The 20,599-nt window shown below is 40.6% G+C and overlaps 1 protein-coding gene, 1 long non-coding RNA gene and 1 other non-coding gene across 3 annotated transcripts in view; all 3 read left to right on the top strand.

Moving 5' to 3' along the window:
* LOC117939945 overlaps window positions 1-18,822 on the top strand; it is a 28,403-nt gene extending 9,581 nt beyond the window's left edge. Inside the window, exon 3 of the long non-coding RNA XR_004655683.1 lies at window positions 18,140-18,822. This is a non-coding gene — a long non-coding RNA (uncharacterized LOC117939945). The remainder of the gene's footprint in view (window positions 1-18,139) is intronic.
* trnak-uuu lies at window positions 1,844-1,916 on the top strand. The gene has a single exon. It is a non-coding gene; the product is annotated as a tRNA-Lys (tRNA).
* Window positions 2,409-17,628, top strand: LOC117939848 (solute carrier family 25 member 36-A-like). The gene is made up of 7 exons (XM_034865280.1): window positions 2,409-2,869; window positions 4,605-4,769; window positions 7,658-7,735; window positions 10,895-10,995; window positions 15,014-15,080; window positions 15,403-15,692; window positions 15,775-17,628. Exons 1-7 carry the CDS (start codon window positions 2,829-2,831, stop codon window positions 15,966-15,968), a joined length of 936 nt encoding a protein of 311 aa, XP_034721171.1. The 5' UTR covers window positions 2,409-2,828; the 3' UTR covers window positions 15,969-17,628.
* Window positions 18,823-20,599: the final 1,777 nt, after the last annotated feature.

The raw sequence follows: 20,599 nt of genomic DNA, 5'->3' as shown, positions 1-20,599 counted from the left end.
GCCTATAGTTTCATCTCTTAGTATATGAATGGAGGTGGCAATCAAATATTTGTTATTATAGGTTATCCTGCAACTGCAACAGAAAATCTTTGTCTTTTAAAATTTAAAGGGTTTGTTTTCACTTCCTTAAAGTCAACTTATAGCATTACAACAAAATTAAAATGACTAGTGCAGTACCCGGACAAAGCGTCTGTTCGGAATGGGCCAATTGATAGGACTCCGGTATTGCTGCTTATTGAGAACCAATAATCCAAACAATTTCCCACTCGACAAAACGCTTCCTCGGGTCCTGAGCAATGTAGTCATATGCCATGACATCGTTGCATCCACTAATGTTATGAGTATTTGATCTTTTCTTTGAATGTAGCCTGCTGTAGCAAGCAACGGAGAGCAAGATGTACCCAATGCCATCCAGCGGTGTTACAGTTTATAGGCTCTACAGACACAAGAAAACACAGGAGCTTTCAAATATCTATTCTGAAGCTTTAGGGGGAGCTCTATAGAGAAACGTGCAAGCAAAAAGCGACATGTACAAAACTACATAGCTCCCCTTTAAAGGGTGTTGGCATTGTCAATTTGGGCATGATGGCATCTTGTGGTTAGCATTCTGCTCAAAGCATCACTCAACCTACGTACAGGACAAAACCGAGCAACTGGCGCTAGCTGTAGAAGTCTTGTTACATCTCAAATCACAAATGAATGTTTCATTTGTAATGCAGTGAAATAAACCAAACAACAATACATTTCTGAAACATGAATACATTTCAGAATTTGGTTAGCCACTGCATATTGGATTCAAAGACTTTTATTTAGATTTTATGTTAAAAAATAAAGGAAAATGTCTGAAGATGAATGCATATGTCATGTGCATTAATGTTGATGTATGATGTGATTGTACTACTGAAACATTAATACGAACAATAAATCAGATTGTTCCAGGGTTGTTGACCTCAGCAGACATGCTTCCCTTTTGCCTTTCATACACTCAGACAGCACCGTGACTAGGCTACATGAGAAACTGTGGCATGTGAGCTGGCCTGGTTAAATTGCATGTGTAATTATGAAATGAAGTGGCGTATGGAAAGGGTTGTCCAAAATTGGAAAACCTCATTTTCTGCGTACATTTGAGTCTCAAGTCTCTATTCACCTCCCTCTTTCTTTTCCTCTTATAGACACACACACACACACACATCACATCACATAAAGTTGCCCATAGTAAATGCACAAAGAACCTCTGTATAAAATATTTGACCCACATTTACCAAAATGGATTTAGGGCAAATGTCTCTTTGGGTAGCAAGCAACATTTATTTTTCCTAGTCTAAATTCACCATGTCAAGCGTGATTAACATAAAGGGACATTTAGGGCCTGTTTACAGGCTGCAACAATCGGCCCATTCTTAAAAGATTTCTTCCAAGTCCAGTAGTGTTACATAACATAGTTCCATGGGCCAGCCTAGTGCGTAGATATTTGTACTAGCTACAGCATTTAACTCACATTGACGGTTGTTCTGTAAATGGGCCATGTGGCATCCATGTATCTGCAAGGGATGAAGCAGAAATCAGTTTACATAATAGGAAGGCAGATTGGTAAATTGTAATCAACTTCATTATGGATTCCCCTGTCAGAATTCACTAAGTGGTAAACAGATGGTGATCATTGACCTGTACCCTTTGGGCATATTAAAGAAATACGTTTCCAAGTCTTGGTGAGTCAATACTTTGATATAAGTGACGATGGTAATAAGCCTGTAGTTTTGTGCAATTTCTACCAACAGGTTACCAAGGGATCAAATCGTTAACGGAAATTGAATGGGACATTGTACAACCACCCGTTACGTGAGCCCGGATAGCTCAGTCGGTAGAGCATCAGACTTTTAATCTGAGGGTCCAGGGTTCAAGTCCCTGTTCGGGCGACCGAGTTTTTGAATGCTCACTCTTCGCGTGGAATGTACTTATCTCATTGACTGTTTCAACCTTTGCACGTCGTTGAAGTTCCTGTTTGCGCGACAGTGTTTTCAGCCTTTGCACGTCTTAGGTATAATCTCAATGATTCTAATAGGCATGAGTGGACGGCCATGCAGCGAAATATGGAAAATGTTAGATAGGCTACTACAAATAAAAGACATGTAACAAGTCTTATGTAACAAGACTATAGAGTAGCCATACTTTGTGATTATTATTGTTTACTTTTCAGGTGTAATTGATGGATGTAACCCTAAGCAAAGGGGTTGCATCAGCTAAACAGTTCCGTCGCATCTTGAGCATTGATTGTACAGTCAATGATCCTGTGTGATGAGCTTTCTGCCCTTCAAAATAAAAGCAACGTCACGTGAAAGAGTAGTGGCGGGGCGGGTTTACGCGACACCTTAGCCAATCACCGCATCTGTTTTGCGGCATCCCATTCGACGATAAACATTGCGACCTGACCTGCAGCACTTTCAGAGAGAGGCAAAGTGACTGAGGGCGAGTTTAGTCCACAGTCGTTATTTCTGCAAAATTGAAATTGACTCACGAGCATTAGATGCCCACACTATGGTGAAGCATTACCCCGTTTCAGAAGGAAGACACGAATGTCGCTCTTAAATCGGCCTCTAACATTGGAAAGCCGTTAGCTTTGGCAGCTACTGCAAAGCTAGCTAAGTTAGCTGTTACGTTACCTACGTATTCTCGGTTTTTTTACCACACGCAACTGACCTCCACCACAACACAGGCGTACTGAGTTTAATTTGTTTGCTAGGTTGGGGTCGTTATTCTCCTGTGTCCTAACGTTCGCTCTCACTGTCCCCGCGTGGTGCCCCGTGGACGGTTCCCGAATATGATACATAATGAGTCAAAGAGATACCTTGGTTCATCTGTTTGCTGGAGGGTGAGTGTATTCTCATGTCACATAGCTAATAGAACTGAGCTAGCTAGCTCCCCGCTCAGGGCTAACTTTCGTTGCTAACCAGTAGCCATAGCTTCACATCATGGGATGTTTGTATCGGTGCTGAATGAAGTGCATAATGTTAACCTGAAGATTCGTGTAAGCATCGCTGTGTCAGATGTAAGCTAACCAATCTTGCCCATGCATGTGCACTCGTAGGAGTTGCGCTCAATGTCAAAAGTTACAATGACATTCAAATGAATTAATGAAATGGCTGGTTTGTGCAAGCGTGTTATGTTGTGAGTCTTCGTACCAGGTATGACTTTTCACACGAAAGACAAGACTTAAAATTAGCTACATCTGTGTGGATTCTTCATTTCAAGAAGCCGTTGATATTAAAGTATAACGACCATAACGGTTAGTGCATCAAAACAGACGTAGGCAGTCTGCCACTAAAGGTCACTCAGAATAAAGAGATGCATTTTGTTCAAATTAATTATATTGAATTAACCACAGTCTGAAACCGTTATAGAACGGGTTCGAATGCACATCTCACTGTGCTTACAGCCTCAGAATATAAGGTGAAACGACATCCCTGTTTAACAGACCCATAGAGTAGACTATCAAGGTAATGACTTGAGACTTGAAGTTTCCAATGATTAATTCCTATTGAGGGCACTTCACTTACAATCGGTTACAGCAGCTGTGACTCCAACGCTGCTCTTTGATTGTTTGTTATTCTATTGTGTGGCTACACATTTAGAGGGCTAACTACTAAAATGTATTTGGATTAAGAATTACAGTAAATTGAAGTAGGATCAATTGTACCTAGCCTGAACATGTAAACCCTTTTAAGGATAGTTTTTTTTTTTTAGATGCCTGTAAAGCTGGCTGATCAGCCTACCTCTGCCAAAAACTACATTAAAAAAGGACTTTGTATTCCTGCTTGGGTGCTGATTGAAAATTAACCTTAACTTAAGATAACTGCTGACGCTCTTGCTTTTGATATCCTTTAGTTTGGCCCTGCCCACTACAGTCCTGTCACGTTGTTTATTTATGTAGTCCACATAGAAATGGTTTTTGTGTTTGTTCTTATCAGTCTTCTTTACATTTGTTACCTAAGCGGAGTAGACCTGAAATACCCAAGCTGGTCGTAAGTGTCACCTGATTCAGCACATTGTTTGGACAAGGCGTTAAGTTTTGCTTGTCTTCAGAGCTTGGCTTACAGTTTTGTGAATTTGTTGAAATGAAAACTTTCAGTGGTTTGTTTAACAATGAATAGTTGTCACTGTGTGTGTATTTTGACAAATGGGACAGCAAAATGAGAAACAGAACATCTCTACAAACATTTAGTTTTCTATAACCCCAAAGGTTGTAATTGTAGGCCCTATTCTCAAAACATATTTGCAATTATGTGTTTCCTATTTGCTTCATTCTTAAATGAAATTACATGCATCTGTAATTTTTGTGTGTGTGGACAGAATGGACAGAAGCGTGTTGTTATCCAAGAAACACAAAGCATTCCTGTCTGGAGCTCTGTTTCCACACATTGTCATTCCTTGTCCACATGCCAGGGATTCCACCAACCACATCCTTGGCTAATTTATTTATGCAAGAACAAATACACTTTTTACACCCATCCTGACTGTTGACTATGTTGATAATGCAGTCTTGTTCTGTCACTTGAGACTTTTCTGCTATGTCACCTTCACCTTTTCCATCTATGTCTTTCTGCCAGATGTGGGGGCACGGTAGGAGCCATACTGACTTGTCCACTGGAAGTAGTGAAGACCCGTTTGCAGTCATCCTCCATCACCCTCTATGTGTCTGAAGTTCACCTGAGTACTGTCAACGCGGCCGGTGTGGCCCGCGTGTCTCCGCCAGGCCCCCTTCACTGCCTCAAGTGGGTATTCAACAGCGTTTATCACTGCCAGACTGCCATGGCAACACTACTACTGTAACCAGTACTCTGCTATTGATACTCTTATAGTTTCCTTCTTTGAAGTGGCAATATGTAACTTTCAGTTTGTGTTGATTTCAGGGCGTCCCCTTTGGACAAAAGCAGTAGTGTTTTTTACCAAGCTTGCTGTTGTAAAAGTCTAGGAGCTAGTGTGACAGGTTGGTTATATAGTGGCAATGAATGTTTTGTTCATACAGATAATGATTCATTTACAAAAAGAGAATACGTTACAGATGCATCATTGCATTTGCAGGGTTGCATATGGTAACTTAGCATAGTTTGGATGTAACGTGAGCTAAACCGGATAATACTGTCACTATGTCACAAGTCAAGGCATGAAGAGATTGTTGTAACAACTGTAACAACTTAGATTGCTGTAGTGCATTTCATGAAACCCAAGGACGCTTTACACAAATACAGGGGGACAAGGGAAAAAAAATAGGACAACACAAACCCGGACTAAAAGGAATTAACCTTCCGTGCTAAATGGAAGGCGGAGGTTATTTAATGTCGGCTACTGACGTCCAACCATATCTTGCAATCTAAAGGTATTTTATGAATGAAGTAGACACATTAGATACCTGAGGGCCAACTGGGGGACATTTTGGAATAATTCACAATCCAGGAATTGTTTCCATCTGTTGAAAGCCCAACTGAGTGTCAGTGGGATTTTGCCCGTCTTTTACATTCCCCTTTTAGCTTTTAGCTCTTTGTTTAATTTCCTTCTTTTCTGTGATGGCCCTGCCCCAGTATCAGCAGTCACTACAACAGGTAACTTCTAAAATAAAATAAAAATACAATTAGGCCTATATAAAGAAATCTCCTGGTGTCTTTTACTTGGTTGGGTACACTAACGGAGGCTTTCCGATGTTGAGCCGTAATCTGTGATCCATCAGAATGTGCCCGTTTTTTGGCTTTAACGCTGGAAGGCTGTTATGTATCGTGGTGCAGGTTGGCACAGTTGGATTTTGTTGGTTGATGTGGAGCCCGAGCTGTCTAAAGAGACTACATTTTTTTATTTTGTGTTCAGAGGACAGGCACTTAGCAGATAGGGAGGAGATAAACAAATCTAAATAGTATACTTGACATCAAAACAGTACAGTGTAGTACATAGAAATTAAGTCACTATCACTCATTCATCAACCCTTTTACTACTGCAGAGTCATGGTTCCTCCTTCGACAGACACCATGTTGTTGCTGTTGTTGTTATTTGTGCTGGCCAGCGTCCCCCTGGCAAAGCCAACCACTCCCTGAAACCAAACTCCTAACCCTTTGGGAAAACTACACACAGAGCGCATATCAATCGCTGCAGCCAAGCAGGACATTTGTTTTCATCACAAATCTGACCATTGTTACTTCTTGATCTTGTGATTTTTGCATACATTCCTCAAGACTCTTCTATGCATGTTATGACAGGCCTTTTCTTAATTGCTAGTTTTGATGTCTAAAGAAAATTATATTTGCTCCGTTAGGAAGAGAATGGCCCGCTCTCTTTTAGCGAATACATGTCCTGGCTGCTCTGAGTATCTATATGTTTGATGATTCAGTGAACTAAGTCCCATTTAAATGAAGTGTCAGTCACTGTTACAATATACACTTTGTTCTGTAGTCTGACAGTGTAATCCTAACTAAATGAATGTTGGCATGTTTTTCAACTGCTGTTGAATACAGTGTTGCAACCAGATGCTCGAAGGCACACCGACATTTCAAGGTCTTTTCATTTCGTGGCACCATCACTCAAATAAATGTATTTCTCTCAAAACAAAACTTAGGAGTGATATAACGCTGGGAAAGTAGTCTGAAGAACATGCAGCATGCAGCCATCACTAAGCGCATAACATCTTTGACATTTTGCAGGCTTTGGTGTATAGGGTGCGGTTAGCCAGGCTGTATGCAAATGTTTATTTGACCTGCAGCCATCCTAGCCGAATGTGTCACACCAGTGTTAAGACAATGCGCAGCTAAGAAGACAAGGGCTCACTTGCTTTTTGTAAGCTGTACACAAACCCCAATAAATGGGAAAATGCCAGTAAGGGGGGGGGGGGAATCGACACAGTATAGTATCGGAAAAAAACATTTTCAGTAGCAATACTGTATCGATACAAAGGCGCCATTATTGATCTTTGATTATATGTGTTGGTCACTTTGTCTGCTTGTCAATCCCATTTTGCAGCAATACAATTGAAGTGAAAATAAACGGAGAAATGTATAATTTTAGATAAAACAGATGTTGACAAGGTTTCCTTTTGGGAACATAGTTTGAAATTGGGAAAAATTAGAAGTTGGAAAAAAGGTTATAAATTGCAATATATCGCAGAAAATTGCAATATGTTTAAAATCGTGATGATGTCGTATCGTGAGGCCTCTGGTGATACCCACCCCTAAATGCCAGACTGTTGTGGCTGTAACTGGACAACTTTTCCCTATTCCTTGGATATGCGTTTGTTCATCATTTCTTTTTGGGAATCGGTTGTAATGCCAGCCTTGCCTATTAGGGGTGTACCGTACATCGATCTGGATAGATAGATCATATACAGATTCAATCATTAGCGATCCAATGTCATCAATGCAGAGTAAATACCCATACATACAGTATGTAACAGATTGTGTTTAATGGGCTTATGGTATTCTCTCATATTGATTGCAGGCCCCTCAATTGAATCAAATCAAATTTTAATTGGAATTTCAACTGTATATTAGACCACCAGGAATTGGACAACGCTGCTAGAAAATCTTTGGATACACCAGTAATGACCATAAATGATGCACCTTGTCTCGGTGGTAGAGTCATGATATAATTTTTTTTCTGTGTTTGTGTGTTTTGCATTCAGGTTGATATTGGAGAAAGAAGGGCCTCGTTCTCTCTTCAGGGGTTTGGGGCCAAACTTGGTGGGTGTGGCACCATCCAGGTAATCTGTCCCGTGTAATTGTCATTTTTTTCTTATTCTTAGCAATGTGTACCTTCTTAGAGTATGACTTAAAAAACTATGAAGCTAATAGTGCTACTTCTTTTGAAGCGCATCTGTCCCTGCAGACAACTAGCACCTCGGCTTGCATATTAATTATTGAATTTCAGCATGTTGGCATTTAACATGTAGCAGAAAGCAGACGTAATTTGCGCACTGACAGCAGTTTTACACACGATAACCCCACCTCGCTACTGCCACAGAGTAGCCGAACAGATCCCCTAATCTCTGCTCTGAAAAGTCTTTTTTCTCAGCAGATATTTTTAACATAGCAGGAGAAGCGCAGGTTTAATCGATAACATTGACGACGGATGCACTCCGTTTAGGTCAGCCACTTCTGGTGTCCTGGTATCATGCATGCTCTCTGGATAGATTAATCTCCGCACCAGGGGATCCTTGTTCGTTTTATCATATCAGTTTCACACACAGCTTTGATATCAGCTGTTCTTATTCAATGGTAGCTGATTTAATTACATTTTAATCGGCACACGCATTGGCTCAGTACAATTTTTAGGCAAGCTGTGGACACATGGGCTGTTTTTCAGGGACACATGGTTGTAAGAAACAGTGTTATTATGTAACCACAACAGGGAGCCTGACAACAAGTTACTTGGTAACAAAGAAGCATTAGGGACACATGGTCATTTAGGTTTCCATTATCTTCCTGACTTTCTCTGCATGTTTATGCACTGAAACACAGCAACAAGAGCAGCATCAAAAACAACATTTGGTCTATGTCTTGGAAATACTGTAACTGAATGCAGTTAGGTAACAACATACTATAACAGTCATGATCATTAATCACCTTCTGTAGTAACAATAGGAGCAAAGTGGGGGCTAATGGCAGAGGCTAATGCTGCAGCAACCAGCTGCCAATGCTAAGCACATGTAGAGTGTTTTGTTAGCATCTCGCATGAATGAATGCTGATGCGGTGGAGGCAACAAGGCCTACTGAACTGTGACGCAGATTTCACGTTGAATGCACACACAAACGCTGTCTAATAATTTGACTGATGAGCTTTGAGCATCATTCTGACCGTCTGAATCAGCACATTTGGCAAATGAACCAGACTGCACGTTGTGTTGTTAGAACTGTGGGAAAAGCAGTTATATTTAGACGTGAGCATTAACATGATCGTTATGACTTTTTTTTTTTTTTTAATTAGCAAAAACAAGATAGTTGGTAAAATAGATGTGCTTTTTGTTCCTTAATAGCCTCTTTGTTTAACCAACCGGATTTGCTAAGACGTTTGGTTCTACGCTCAGCTTCACACGCATCTTTATAGCTCATTAAGATGAATGAATATATATATATATATATATATATATATATATATATATATATACAGTGAGGAAAATAAGTCTTTCAACAACCGGCTATTTTGCAAGTTCTCCCACTTAGAAATCATGGAGGGGTCTGAAATTGTCATCGTAGGTGCATGTCCACTGCGAGAGACATAATCTAAAAAAATCCAGAAATCACAATGTATGATTTTTTTAACTACTTATTTGTATAATACAGCTGCAAATAAGTATTTGAACACCTGTCTATCAGCTAGAATTCTGACCCTCAAAGACCTGTTAGTCTGCCTAAAAAAATGTCCACCTCCACTCCATTTATATTATCCTAATTTAGGTGTACCTGTTTGAGGTTGTTAGCTGAATAAAGACACCTGTCCACCCCATACAATCAGTAAGAATCCAACTACTAACATGGCCAAGAACAAAGAGCTGTCCAAAGACACTAGAGACAAAATTGTACACCTCCACAAGGCTGGACAGGGCTACGGGGAAATTGCCAAGCAGCTTGGTGAAAAAAGGTCCACTGTTGGAGCAATCATTAGAAAATGGAAGAAGCTAAACATGACTGTCAATCTCTCTCGGACCGGGGCTCCATGCAAGATCTCACCTCGTGGGGTCTCAATGATCCTAAGAAAGGTGAGAAATCAGCCCAGATCTACACGGGAGGAGCTGGTCAATGACCTGAAAATAGCTGGAACCACCGTTTCCAAGGTTACTGTTGGTAATACACTCAGACGCCATGGTTTGAAATCATGCATGGCACGGAAGGTTCCCCTGCTTAAACCAGCACATGTCAAGGCCCGTCTTAGTTTGCCAATTACCATTTGGATGATCCAGAGGAGTCATGGGAGAAAGTAATGTGGTCAGATGAGACCAAAATAGAAGTTTTTGGTTATAATTCCACTAACCGTGTTTGGAGGATGAAGAATGATGAGTACCATCCCAAGAACACCATCCCTACTGTGAAGCATGGGGGTGGTAGCATCATGCTTTGGGGGTGTTTGTCTGCACATGGGGACAGGTCGACTGCACTGTATTAAGGAGAGGATGACTGAGGCCATGTATTGCAAGATTTTGGGGAACAACGTCCTTCCCTCAGTTAGAGCATTGAAGATGGGGACGAGGCTGGGTCTTCCAACATGACTATGACCCGAAGCACACAGGAGAACCAAGGAGTGGATCTGTAAGAAGCATATCAAGGTTCTGCCGTGGCCTAGCCAGTCTCCAGACCTAAACCCAATAGAGAATCTTTGGAGGGAGCTCAAACACCGTGTTTCTCAGCGACAGCCCAGAAACCTGACTGATCTAGAGAAGATCTGTGTGGAAGAGTGGGCCAAAATCCCTTCTGCAGTCTGTGCCAACCTGGTGAAAAACTACAGGAAACGTTTGACCTCTGGAATTGCAAACAAAGGCTACTGTACCAAATATTAACATTGATTTTCTCAGGTGTTCAAATACTTATTTGCAGCTGTATCATACAAATAAATAGTTAAAAAATCATACATTGTGATTTCTGGATATATTTTTTTTAGATTATCTCTCTGACGGTGGACATGCACCTACAATTACAATTTCAGACCCCTCCATGATTTCTAAGTGGTAGAACTTGCAAAATAGCAGGGCGTTCAAATACTTATTTTCCTCAGTGTATATATAAATATATCCAGGCCGCCGATATATCTGTCTGGCTGTGGTTGGCTGGGACTAATTATATTTACACTAAAACCTCAAAACATGGCTTGTAAACTTGTTGTACTGTTGGAACATAATTGTAACCTTTTTGTTTGTTACTTTCAACAGAGCAATTTATTTTGCTGCTTACTCCTCTGCCAAAGAGAAACTGAACGGTGTTCTGGAACCAGACTCCACGCAGGTTCACATGCTGTCGGCTGGAATGGCAGGTAACAATATACGTGAGGTGACAGGTTGACGCTCACTGCCATGCATCAATAATAAAAGAGCTTATGTAAAAACGTAACATTTTAAATACAGTCTCGTTATTCTCTGACCCTTTATATGTCAAGGGTTGGTTATCTGTTCTCATGTCACTCTGATCCAGCCTGGAATGCTGAACCATTAGAATGTGGGTGGACCACTTACGCTTTAACTGTGTACAGTATGTCTGTATGTAATTATGGGTATATCTGACAGGTTTCATGCTCAGACTTTTTCGACAACCCAGTCAAGGTCAACTTGGTCATTACATATCTCTCCAATGTCGATCCACCTATTCTTCACAACTGACTGAGCTGGACTGACAGGTGATGAGGAGTTGACAGTGCAGCAATTAATCTTGTCTGTGCAATGATACATGATACCTACAGCAGCGGTCAGAGCTGGCTTCTGCCATGGCTAACAATGGATGTCCACTTGATAGAAAGATGAAACCCCCCCCAGACTGAAACAGGGAAGTGTAGAGAATAGTCCAGAATTCTCAATCCTACTTAAAAGTGCAGATGCATTATCAGTAAAATGCACACAATATATCAGAAGTAAAAGTAACCATGTTGCAGAAACATGTGATAAATGATTATATATGCTATTGTTTTCTTGAGGTTGAGCTAGTTTGAGCTACTTTAAAGCTTTAAACCCAACCTAGGGGTCAGGACCCTCCGATGGTCAAAAGAAAAATCTGAGGGATAGTGAGATGATTAATTTGAGAGGAAAGAAGACTTAAGTTTCAATACTACTTTTCTGTAATCTTTATAAGGGATCACTGTAAATGAAACATAGTGATAAATTGGGGGTGGGGGGGGGCACGACTTTCTTTGGTGTTACTGCTAGCACTCATAGACAAAAAGATTTGAAGTCACTCATTTAATCGTAAACAATGTGTAGTTGTTTTTAAAGTAAAATGTTATTCTGAAAATGAATCAGCTGTCAAATAAATGTGTAAAGAACACTGGAGTTGTGGTGTAGTAGAAGTACATGCCTTAATTGTATGTCTAAAGTCGTACACATGTAAATATGCATGTGCAAAGCAATTCTTAAAGTGTGTAGGAATTTCTTCCATCTAGCGTTGAGATCATATATTGCAATCACCTCTCTTGTGCCACGCAATTAAAGGATGTCTTACAACTACGGTAGACTTCACGCTTCAAAAAGCTCTTTTCAAAATAATATTATTTTTTTGGGCGAAGAAGACTTGACTTTGGTTCTCATTTAAATTTATGAGCCGAATGCATCACAAACGCTGCTACTTTCTTCTGTGAGTTTTAAACAGACTATAGAGTAGGTTTTTAAGCGCTCCCAAGGGCTGCAGTGCTCTCCCTTCTCTTCATTGAGGCCTCTATGTTTACAGGCTTGTGGTGATGCAATGGGCTATAGGTGCCAAAAAAAAACCTGTTTGGTTCAAATGATCAAGTAAATGTCCTTGGTTTTCGTCTTTGTCAATGTCTTTCACAGAGCAAATAACTTTATATCTTTCCGACCGTGCTATTTCCCGTAGACGTGTATAGTTCCCGACTAGGAGTAGACTATCGAAAGTGGGAGGAAAGCAGCTGAGTCCTATTTGATTATGACTGTGTCAGATAAAATGGATAATATGTAGATTAATATTGGAATGTCTTCACAACTGTGTGAGTTGACTGACTTCTAAAAGTTCGCCACTTTACCAGAACCAAAGTCAGAACACCTGTTGATGTCTGTCTTCTTTAGTCTGTTGGCTGTGTAGTTTTTTATCCTGGACACTTCAAACACATTCTGCCCTCACTGCTGCGTCTTGTGTTGACTGTTTACATAAGTGTGTTCATCAGCATATGTACATTGTATGCACTGGGGGTTTTATTGAATACATTTAGAATAAATATTTCTAAAATTCTATGATGTTTTTGTTGAGTTTTTAGTACACAATACTTTTTCTGACCTTTTTGAATCCCGCAACTAACAACCCCTATTACAAAAAAGACTAAACTAAATCTAACCATTTAAACAAAAAATAAATAAACTAAACTAGCAAACTAATTAAAACTAATTGAACAGAATTTGAAAAAAAAGGTTAAAAAACAAAAAACTAATGAAAAAGGCAAAGCTATAATAACCTTGGTTTGGTACTGCCAATTTGTTTTGTCATGGTAAAAAAACTCGTGGCAGAGACTCGTGATATCAATTCTAAGCAAAAATAATTGTGATTCAGGTTTTTTCCTGAATCGTGCAGGACGATTAGCAGCACCTGTGAGTTTATTATGTGACAATGAAAACGCGAAAGGCGGAGCAGTATTTCGCTTACTGGCTAATGTATTTCAACATGGCACGTGAATACAGAGCATCTACCCCAGTTTGTGTCAATGTCAAATTTCGAGCTGAAAGGAATACTTGGAATTGATGGTGGTGGTAAATATTCATGAAAAAGGAGAAGTATGTGAAAGGGCACCACCAATTTTGATAATAAACGACTATACACTGGGCCTTTAGAACTTGGTGTTAGTGTCAAGTTTAATGTCTAGGGATTTTCCACAAAGTTTGAATATGCTGTGTTGGGTCCTGTGGAATGGAAAGTAAAATGGTTGCATGCCAAGCATTTTGCCTCACAAGCCTGTGTCTGTTTTCGGCTTTAACTCCACCGTAGCTCCCCTCTCGCAAGGGCACGAGACCCCCGCATCACCAGGGGTCTCTAGCTGCATCTGTGAGGAGTTACTTGGGTCTGCGTGAGTACTCACCACAGACCTGTGCTTCTTTTTTATCTCTGGTTTTCTTTCTGTCACACATTTCTGTCCTATACCTCCTCCACTATTTGGGTCAATGGAAAAGAAGCAGGTTTTTTTATCACAGCTGTCTGCATCCCATTTTATTTTTATGTAGGGTGACCAGACGTCCCCGGTTTTAGTGACCTATTCCCGGCTGGATTTGTCCCCGGAAATGTCCCCTGTTTTCACCGTGACTCATAGCCCTGAAATTATGATGAAAGAAAGAAAACATTGACCAAACGTAGCCTATAGTCGCAAACTCTCTATGAGCAGGCTCAAGACAGTCAGAGCAAGCGCTGCTTAGAGCTTAGAAATGTTTTAGAATGCAATATTTTACTATGCTAAAATTACTGATTATTTACATTGAGTCTGGTGGGTTTAGTGAACACAATTTTGTAGACTTTCATGTTTTAAAAAAGTATCTTAATCTTTAACAGAAAGGTCGACCTCCTTAGGAAATCCTTTCCATTATGTTGTCAGACACTTAGAATATTAATCTGAGTCAGTCAGTAGCAAAATGAGCAGTTTTATGAACATAAATAAAAGCTGGACAATTGTCCTAGTAACTTCCATTGTAGCTTGTTTTGCCGCTGCCGAGTGCAACAAACTCGTTTTAATACTGGATCAATGTCAAAGGAAAAGATTTCCTCAATAGTTTTTATTGTATCTGATACTCAGTGAGGTGTTGCAGAAACAAGCCCAGCCTGAAGCAATAAAGCAGAGCTGTCAGATTAATGTAGTTCAGTAAACATTACAACATTTCCCTTTTGAGGTGTAGTGGAGTACAAGTTAGGAGTAGCAGCAGCGGTGATTCTAGGATCAGACCTTTAGGGGGCCTCAGCTCCTAATGTGACTGTGGCCTACATGAAATGTTATCAACTTTAAATTATGCATAAATCTCTGCTCTGGTTTTGAAATTGCATCAAAATTTCTAGCTGGTCTGTAAAATGATATTTATTCTAATGTAAACAATTTATGTCAGCACAGACATGTTTGTAAATTGCTTAGCCGGTGTATCCCACCATAATGGTTATTATATTACCAGATTCCAGGCAATCCCACTTACAAATATGAATATATGTTTCTACTGGTATGCTTCCTAGCTTCCAAGCGACTGTTAGTTAAACTGTACAGTTATTGTGCCACTGGCAGCTTGACACTTAGACTGATGATGTTATTTTTAGATTTTGAGCAAAATGTAATCATGCTGCCGTTGTTTTTTTTACCTCCACAGGTTTTACAGCCATCACAGCAACCAATCCAATATGGCTCATAAAGACCCGTCTACAGCTAGATGCTAGGTAAATATGACACAAGGGTGTGAGCTTCACAAAGTTCCCTTCCCAAGAGAGGGACTAAACGTTATTATACGCCCTTTGATATGTTTTTCATTAATGCAAATGCTCACAACCACACAGGACCGACCTTCATTGCTTGCTTTTGCATGAATATGAATCACCAGTTTTTAGAGAAACCGGTTACCCGCCACCAACAATCTGCACTGGCCTCAGCCAAGTTTCTGCTGGGTCTCGAATGTAACCCAGGAGTCTGTGAGGAATCTGCACATTAGGTTTCATGACTCTGCTTGTTATTGTTTACTTACCTTTTACTGTTTTTTCTTAGGAATCGTGGCGAGCAAAGGATGAGTGCATTTCAGTGCATGCGGCGGGTGTATCAGACAGATGGCCTGCGCGGCTTTTACAGGGGCATGTCGGCATCCTACGCCGGTATCTCAGAGACTGTGATCCACTTTGTGATCTATGAAAACATCAAACGTCGCCTCTTAGAGGCCAAGGCGCCGCAGAACATGGACGAGGAGGAAGAGACGTCCAAAGATGCTTCCGACTTTATCGGGATGATGCTTGCCGCTGCCACGTCCAAGACCTGTGCCACGTCTATCGCTTATCCCCATGGTAAGAGTTTGTGCTTAACAATTGGGTAATAACAGCTCGTTCATTTCCTTTTTAACCCTTTCCTTTCTTATTTACTTTGCAGAAGTGATCCGCACCAGGCTACGTGAGGAGGGCACCAAGTATAACTCCTTTTTCCAGACTCTGACAACAGTGCCCAAAGAGGAGGGCTACCGCGCCCTGTACCGCGGCCTCACCACGCACCTGGTACGACAGATCCCCAACACCGCCATCATGATGTGCACCTACGAGTTGGTTGTCTACCTCCTAAGTGGTTAAAGTCTTGCCCCTCCCCCTCCCCCAATGTAGACAGTATCTGTAACCCTGCCCATGTTCAGAGACGGAGAAAAGAGAAGGACAGCCAACCACACACACACCAGCCAGCACATGAACCTGCTTGCCAGAAGAGGACCGAGACCGCAGCATGACCTTTATCTCAATGGTGCGCAAGTGGTTGTGAAAAAAAATAAGTTGGGAACATTTTTGTTTTATGACCAAAGGTTCTGGCACAGGGACGAGGATTCAGAAGTTCCTCACACTGGTTTGGGGTTATTGGGTTTAGCAATGGAAAAGAAATGGTTGTCCGATGTTTACTTTTATTCCATCTTTTCCTCTTTTGTTTCTGGGAACTCCGATTCAGAGTGATGAAGAAAGAGCTAGAGTATATTCAGCCTCCAACAATACTAATAATAAAAGACAAGTACAGTAATTCCAGTTCTTACCACTTAGTAGATATAAGACACCCCCCCCCCCCACAGCAGTAGGCTTTTGCTGTCATGCTGATGGAATAGTTTAAAAACAATATTTTATTACTATCATGCGGTGTTCCCTGCATCGAGTACCGTTAGAAGACCAGAATACAAAGATGACAGACTCTGAGGTGAGCCCAAGTATCTGCTTCTGGTGGGGGGCTTCTAAGTTAGCAAAGAAGAAAATTGTTGCTTGAGGCTGGTTGAGGTAGGATTAATAGAGGACAAGGGGTGACGTTGGGGAGGTAGGTGAATGGGAGACATGCCTTGCGTGAAGATGTGATGCAGACTGAGATGGACAATGGATGTAGGAGGAGGAGGCGCTCTAGTTGACCAGTTACAAACAAGGCTTGTAGAGATGTAGAGTCGTACACTGGTATTATGTGATTACAGGTGCCGTTAATGAGAACCTTTTGCACATATTGAACATAGACTCACTCACCCAAACGTTGTCAGCAGTACCAAATACTGGTCCCGATATCATAATAAAATTGACATGCATTTACAGCATTTTACACAATAACTTCATGGTTGATAGCTGCTTGCTTATAATAAGTGAAGTCTACATATTCACATGGAACTTTGAAACTGCTTACCTGTATGTGAAAGAAGAGTGTTCACTAAGGTTAGATGGCAGGTAAAAAGTCCCCAAACCACAATATAATTACTGTTGTAACTACTGGAATGTAAAAACTGGAGGAATAACTTTACTGAAGGCAAAGAAAATGAAAACACTGACCCATGTTGTGAACTAAAATATGTAAAATTAACAAAGCTAAACAAATTGTTGTATTGATAGTTATAAAATGCCTACATAACACCATTGTGTTGAATTTGTCTGCCCAGAAATGGCACAATGCAAACATACAGGAGAACGGGTGTTTGCCTTTTTAGTTGTTACTTTTGCTTAAACGCCGATTTTGTTCTTATAGCACTTTTCAATATCTTTCTCTAGAATCCCCCCCTCAGTTGGAGAATCCAGGCTAGTTTTACAGGCGAGGACAATCCTCTTAAGTTTACTCTGGAAACTTGTTTAGCCAGTTTGCGTGAAAAAGTGGCCTGAAATATGCTCTTCATAAGCGCACAGTAATTCAGTACAGACCAATAGAAAAAAAGAACTGTAACCATTTTGTTTCCCTCTCCTTATTCAGTTGTTTTAGAAAAAAGTTGAACTGCATTACAACCAGTTTTAAAAAAGAAGAAGAAAAAAAAAATTGATACAGCTATGTTGTTTGTCTGTGTTTTGCTGTATGAAATGTAGGATGTCCTTGTAATGGAATGGAAAGGTACTTGCTCTCTGCTTGGATACATTTTTTAAGTCAAAAAGTTCTTTAGCCAAAAACAGTGTTTTTGCTTTCACCTCATTTATCTTATTAACCACAGATTTAACTTTTCCTCTGTAATCACATAACGCGAGAACCTAGCCTGTTGTTGTGCATTTTCACCACAAGTGGCAAACCTAAAGGACATTGTTTAGCCCCCAATGCTAACTCATTTATACCAGCAGGAGCTGCTGCAGTTCTTCCTGCACTGCAGTGTATTTAATCTCACTTTGAAAACCTTTCCAAACGCTTCACTGCTTAATGGGTCACAGTGCTGGTGTGCAGCGGTGAGCGTGGCCGGCTCCGGTGGAATGGAAGGGCGGCTTTGGCAAAATAAAGCCGGCTTTCTCATGGGGCGCCATTGTATGTGAGATAGCAGAAACAGCGACAGATGCTTTTCTTCTTTCTCATTGGAATTATTGATGTGATCCTCAATGTGAACACTTCTCAGTGTTACTGCACACATGAAGGAAGCATTAGATTACCCTCATTGTGCAAATCTTATCAGAGATGTATTAAGGCATACATTCAGTACCATCAACGCACGCTATTGTTGTAGTGAGACGGGAGTCCATGGGTGCTGCTAATAGTGATTGGTGCTGGCGACCATGGATTTTATAACAGGATCGATAGACAGTCCATGCACATAGTGTGAGTTGGATGTAACCGTATCGTTATGTGCATCTCTTTCACTTGTGTCTGTCATATGATGCATTATTCCCTGCATCCCATGGTTCTTCTTTTTCACCCACATGTTTGCATCGTGTGCCAGTTAATGTGTGTGTATGTGTTTAGCGTGTGCTTGCTTAAATGACTCATATGTCATTCGGTCGTGTCTTGTGTGTGAGAGACTGTACGAGTATGTATGTATGTACTCACAATAGCTGCAAACAGTGTTGTTTTTATCTTTTTAAATTGTTGCCTTTTCCTGATGCCCATTTGTTTTGTTTTTTCCATGTTGTCATCGATGAGCCCACAGTGTGTGAGTGTGGCTCGGCCTATGCATTCTCATACCTGTTTTTGTAAAACAAAAAGCCAATAAAATGGAAAGTGCAAGTATAATTAAGTCTCATGACCTCTTACTAAGAACATCCAACTGTGTTACTTAGTATTCTTTTAAGGACCCTTCAATTGACAGAGCCACGGATCAGGGACCCCATCACACAAATTGTGGAAAATGAAGCTGCATATTTAACTGCACCTACAATAACCTGGTGCTGCCTAAAACCTTTATAATGTACCTTTGTTTGCATAGAATAATAGGCTAGTAAAATAGCCTAATAATTGTCATAATAAAAAAATAAAAAAAACATGTTTTACTGTTAAAAAATACATATAGTGAATCCTTAGTATTAACTATCTGTTTGTGGCAGATCTTAGGCTGAATCCCATTACTCAATCTTACCCCTACCCCTTGGTCCTCGAAACCAAGGGCTAAGGGCTAGGATCAAAAACATACCCCTATGAAATGGGACACCACTTGGTTACATAACCATACAGTATTGATCCCAGACTTCCAAGATGCCGTCTCTGTCTATGTCAATTCCCTGGGGTTTGACAACAGTGTCACATGCATTTATATATGTATATATTTTATAGTTATTTTATGTTCACTTTGGTCCTGCAGAGGCAGATGTTCTTATCTGTTAACAATACATATGTGTATGCACACGTACAGTGTGTTGTATATCTGTTTCAGTTATCACCGTTTTGAATGTCATTGATGTTCAGAAAAATATGTTGTTAACAAAAATCTGTCTTTATTGCCCAATAAATTAAACATAACAAGCAAAAACATTACATAAAATATATTATATTACAGAACCATTATCAACTATTAGAACCATAACTTACATGTCACACACATGGTGACGACCTTACTTAGTGGGGATTTAAATTTTGCTAATATGTCAGGGTCCTGTTTTACATTTTTTAACCAACTTCACAAATAAAGACTAATTTGTGGGGGACCCTGCCTTGACTCTGAGGACCTGTTGGTCCTCCGGACCCCATGCGGAAGATTCCTGCTTTAAACAATAAGATGTGCAGCTTCTGCATGTTAGTAGCTTTCCAACCGCCAGGGGGGAGTGTTGACTTGTTAGGTTCCAGCCTATGACTTCCTCTGGCACACCATCAGCTCAGTGGAGCAGATACTGACAGATGACAGCCTGCTGCTGCCTCATTCCTCACGCCAAAAGATGTGAGCGTGAGGAAAACAAGAGCCATTCTGCTCCTCAGACACAGTTGTTACATGAAGTGAGGCAGGCAGCTATGTGTGCATTCTGCCAACTAAAGCAGAACATAAACTGATTGCAAAATAGAGAATGAATGACAAAGGATGCCAGATTCACGATGGCATATCCTCAGCTGAAAACACACACTTACCTAATTCATAGCTCATGTCCTGGCTTGAACAACAGCATGACATCACATTAGCTCCAGAAGGACCAGCCTGAGTCAGACACCACACATTTTTATTTTGTCAGACTAAAAGGGAGGAGTGTGTTCCCAAAACATGCTCCACAATCTGCCAGCAACGCCAGTGTTCTTGGAATAATACAAAGTGCAGCGGGTTGTTGGTCGAGCCTTGCTCTTAAAATGACTATTAGGGACACACTGTGAAATAGCATGGAGCCAGTAGCGTGTTATGCCTGGCACCTTGTTTACCTCTGAACTGGAATGGAAGGGAAAGGAAAGCAGAGAAAGAGACAGAAATTAGCTGTTTTTCATTCCCTACGGCAGGCTTCTGGCTCTGTGTTGGGTGTTTTCTGTTCACTGGCTTAATCCTGAAAAAAGATATCTGGTCACATATTTTTATTTGAGTTATGCCTAAAGATTA

The sequence above is a fragment of the Etheostoma cragini genome, chromosome 3 (genome assembly GCF_013103735.1).
Source record: "Etheostoma cragini isolate CJK2018 chromosome 3, CSU_Ecrag_1.0, whole genome shotgun sequence".
Classification (NCBI taxonomy): domain Eukaryota; kingdom Metazoa; phylum Chordata; class Actinopteri; order Perciformes; family Percidae; genus Etheostoma; species Etheostoma cragini.
The sequence above is the reverse complement of the archived record's forward strand: the minus strand, read 5'-3'. Positions and strand labels throughout refer to the sequence as shown.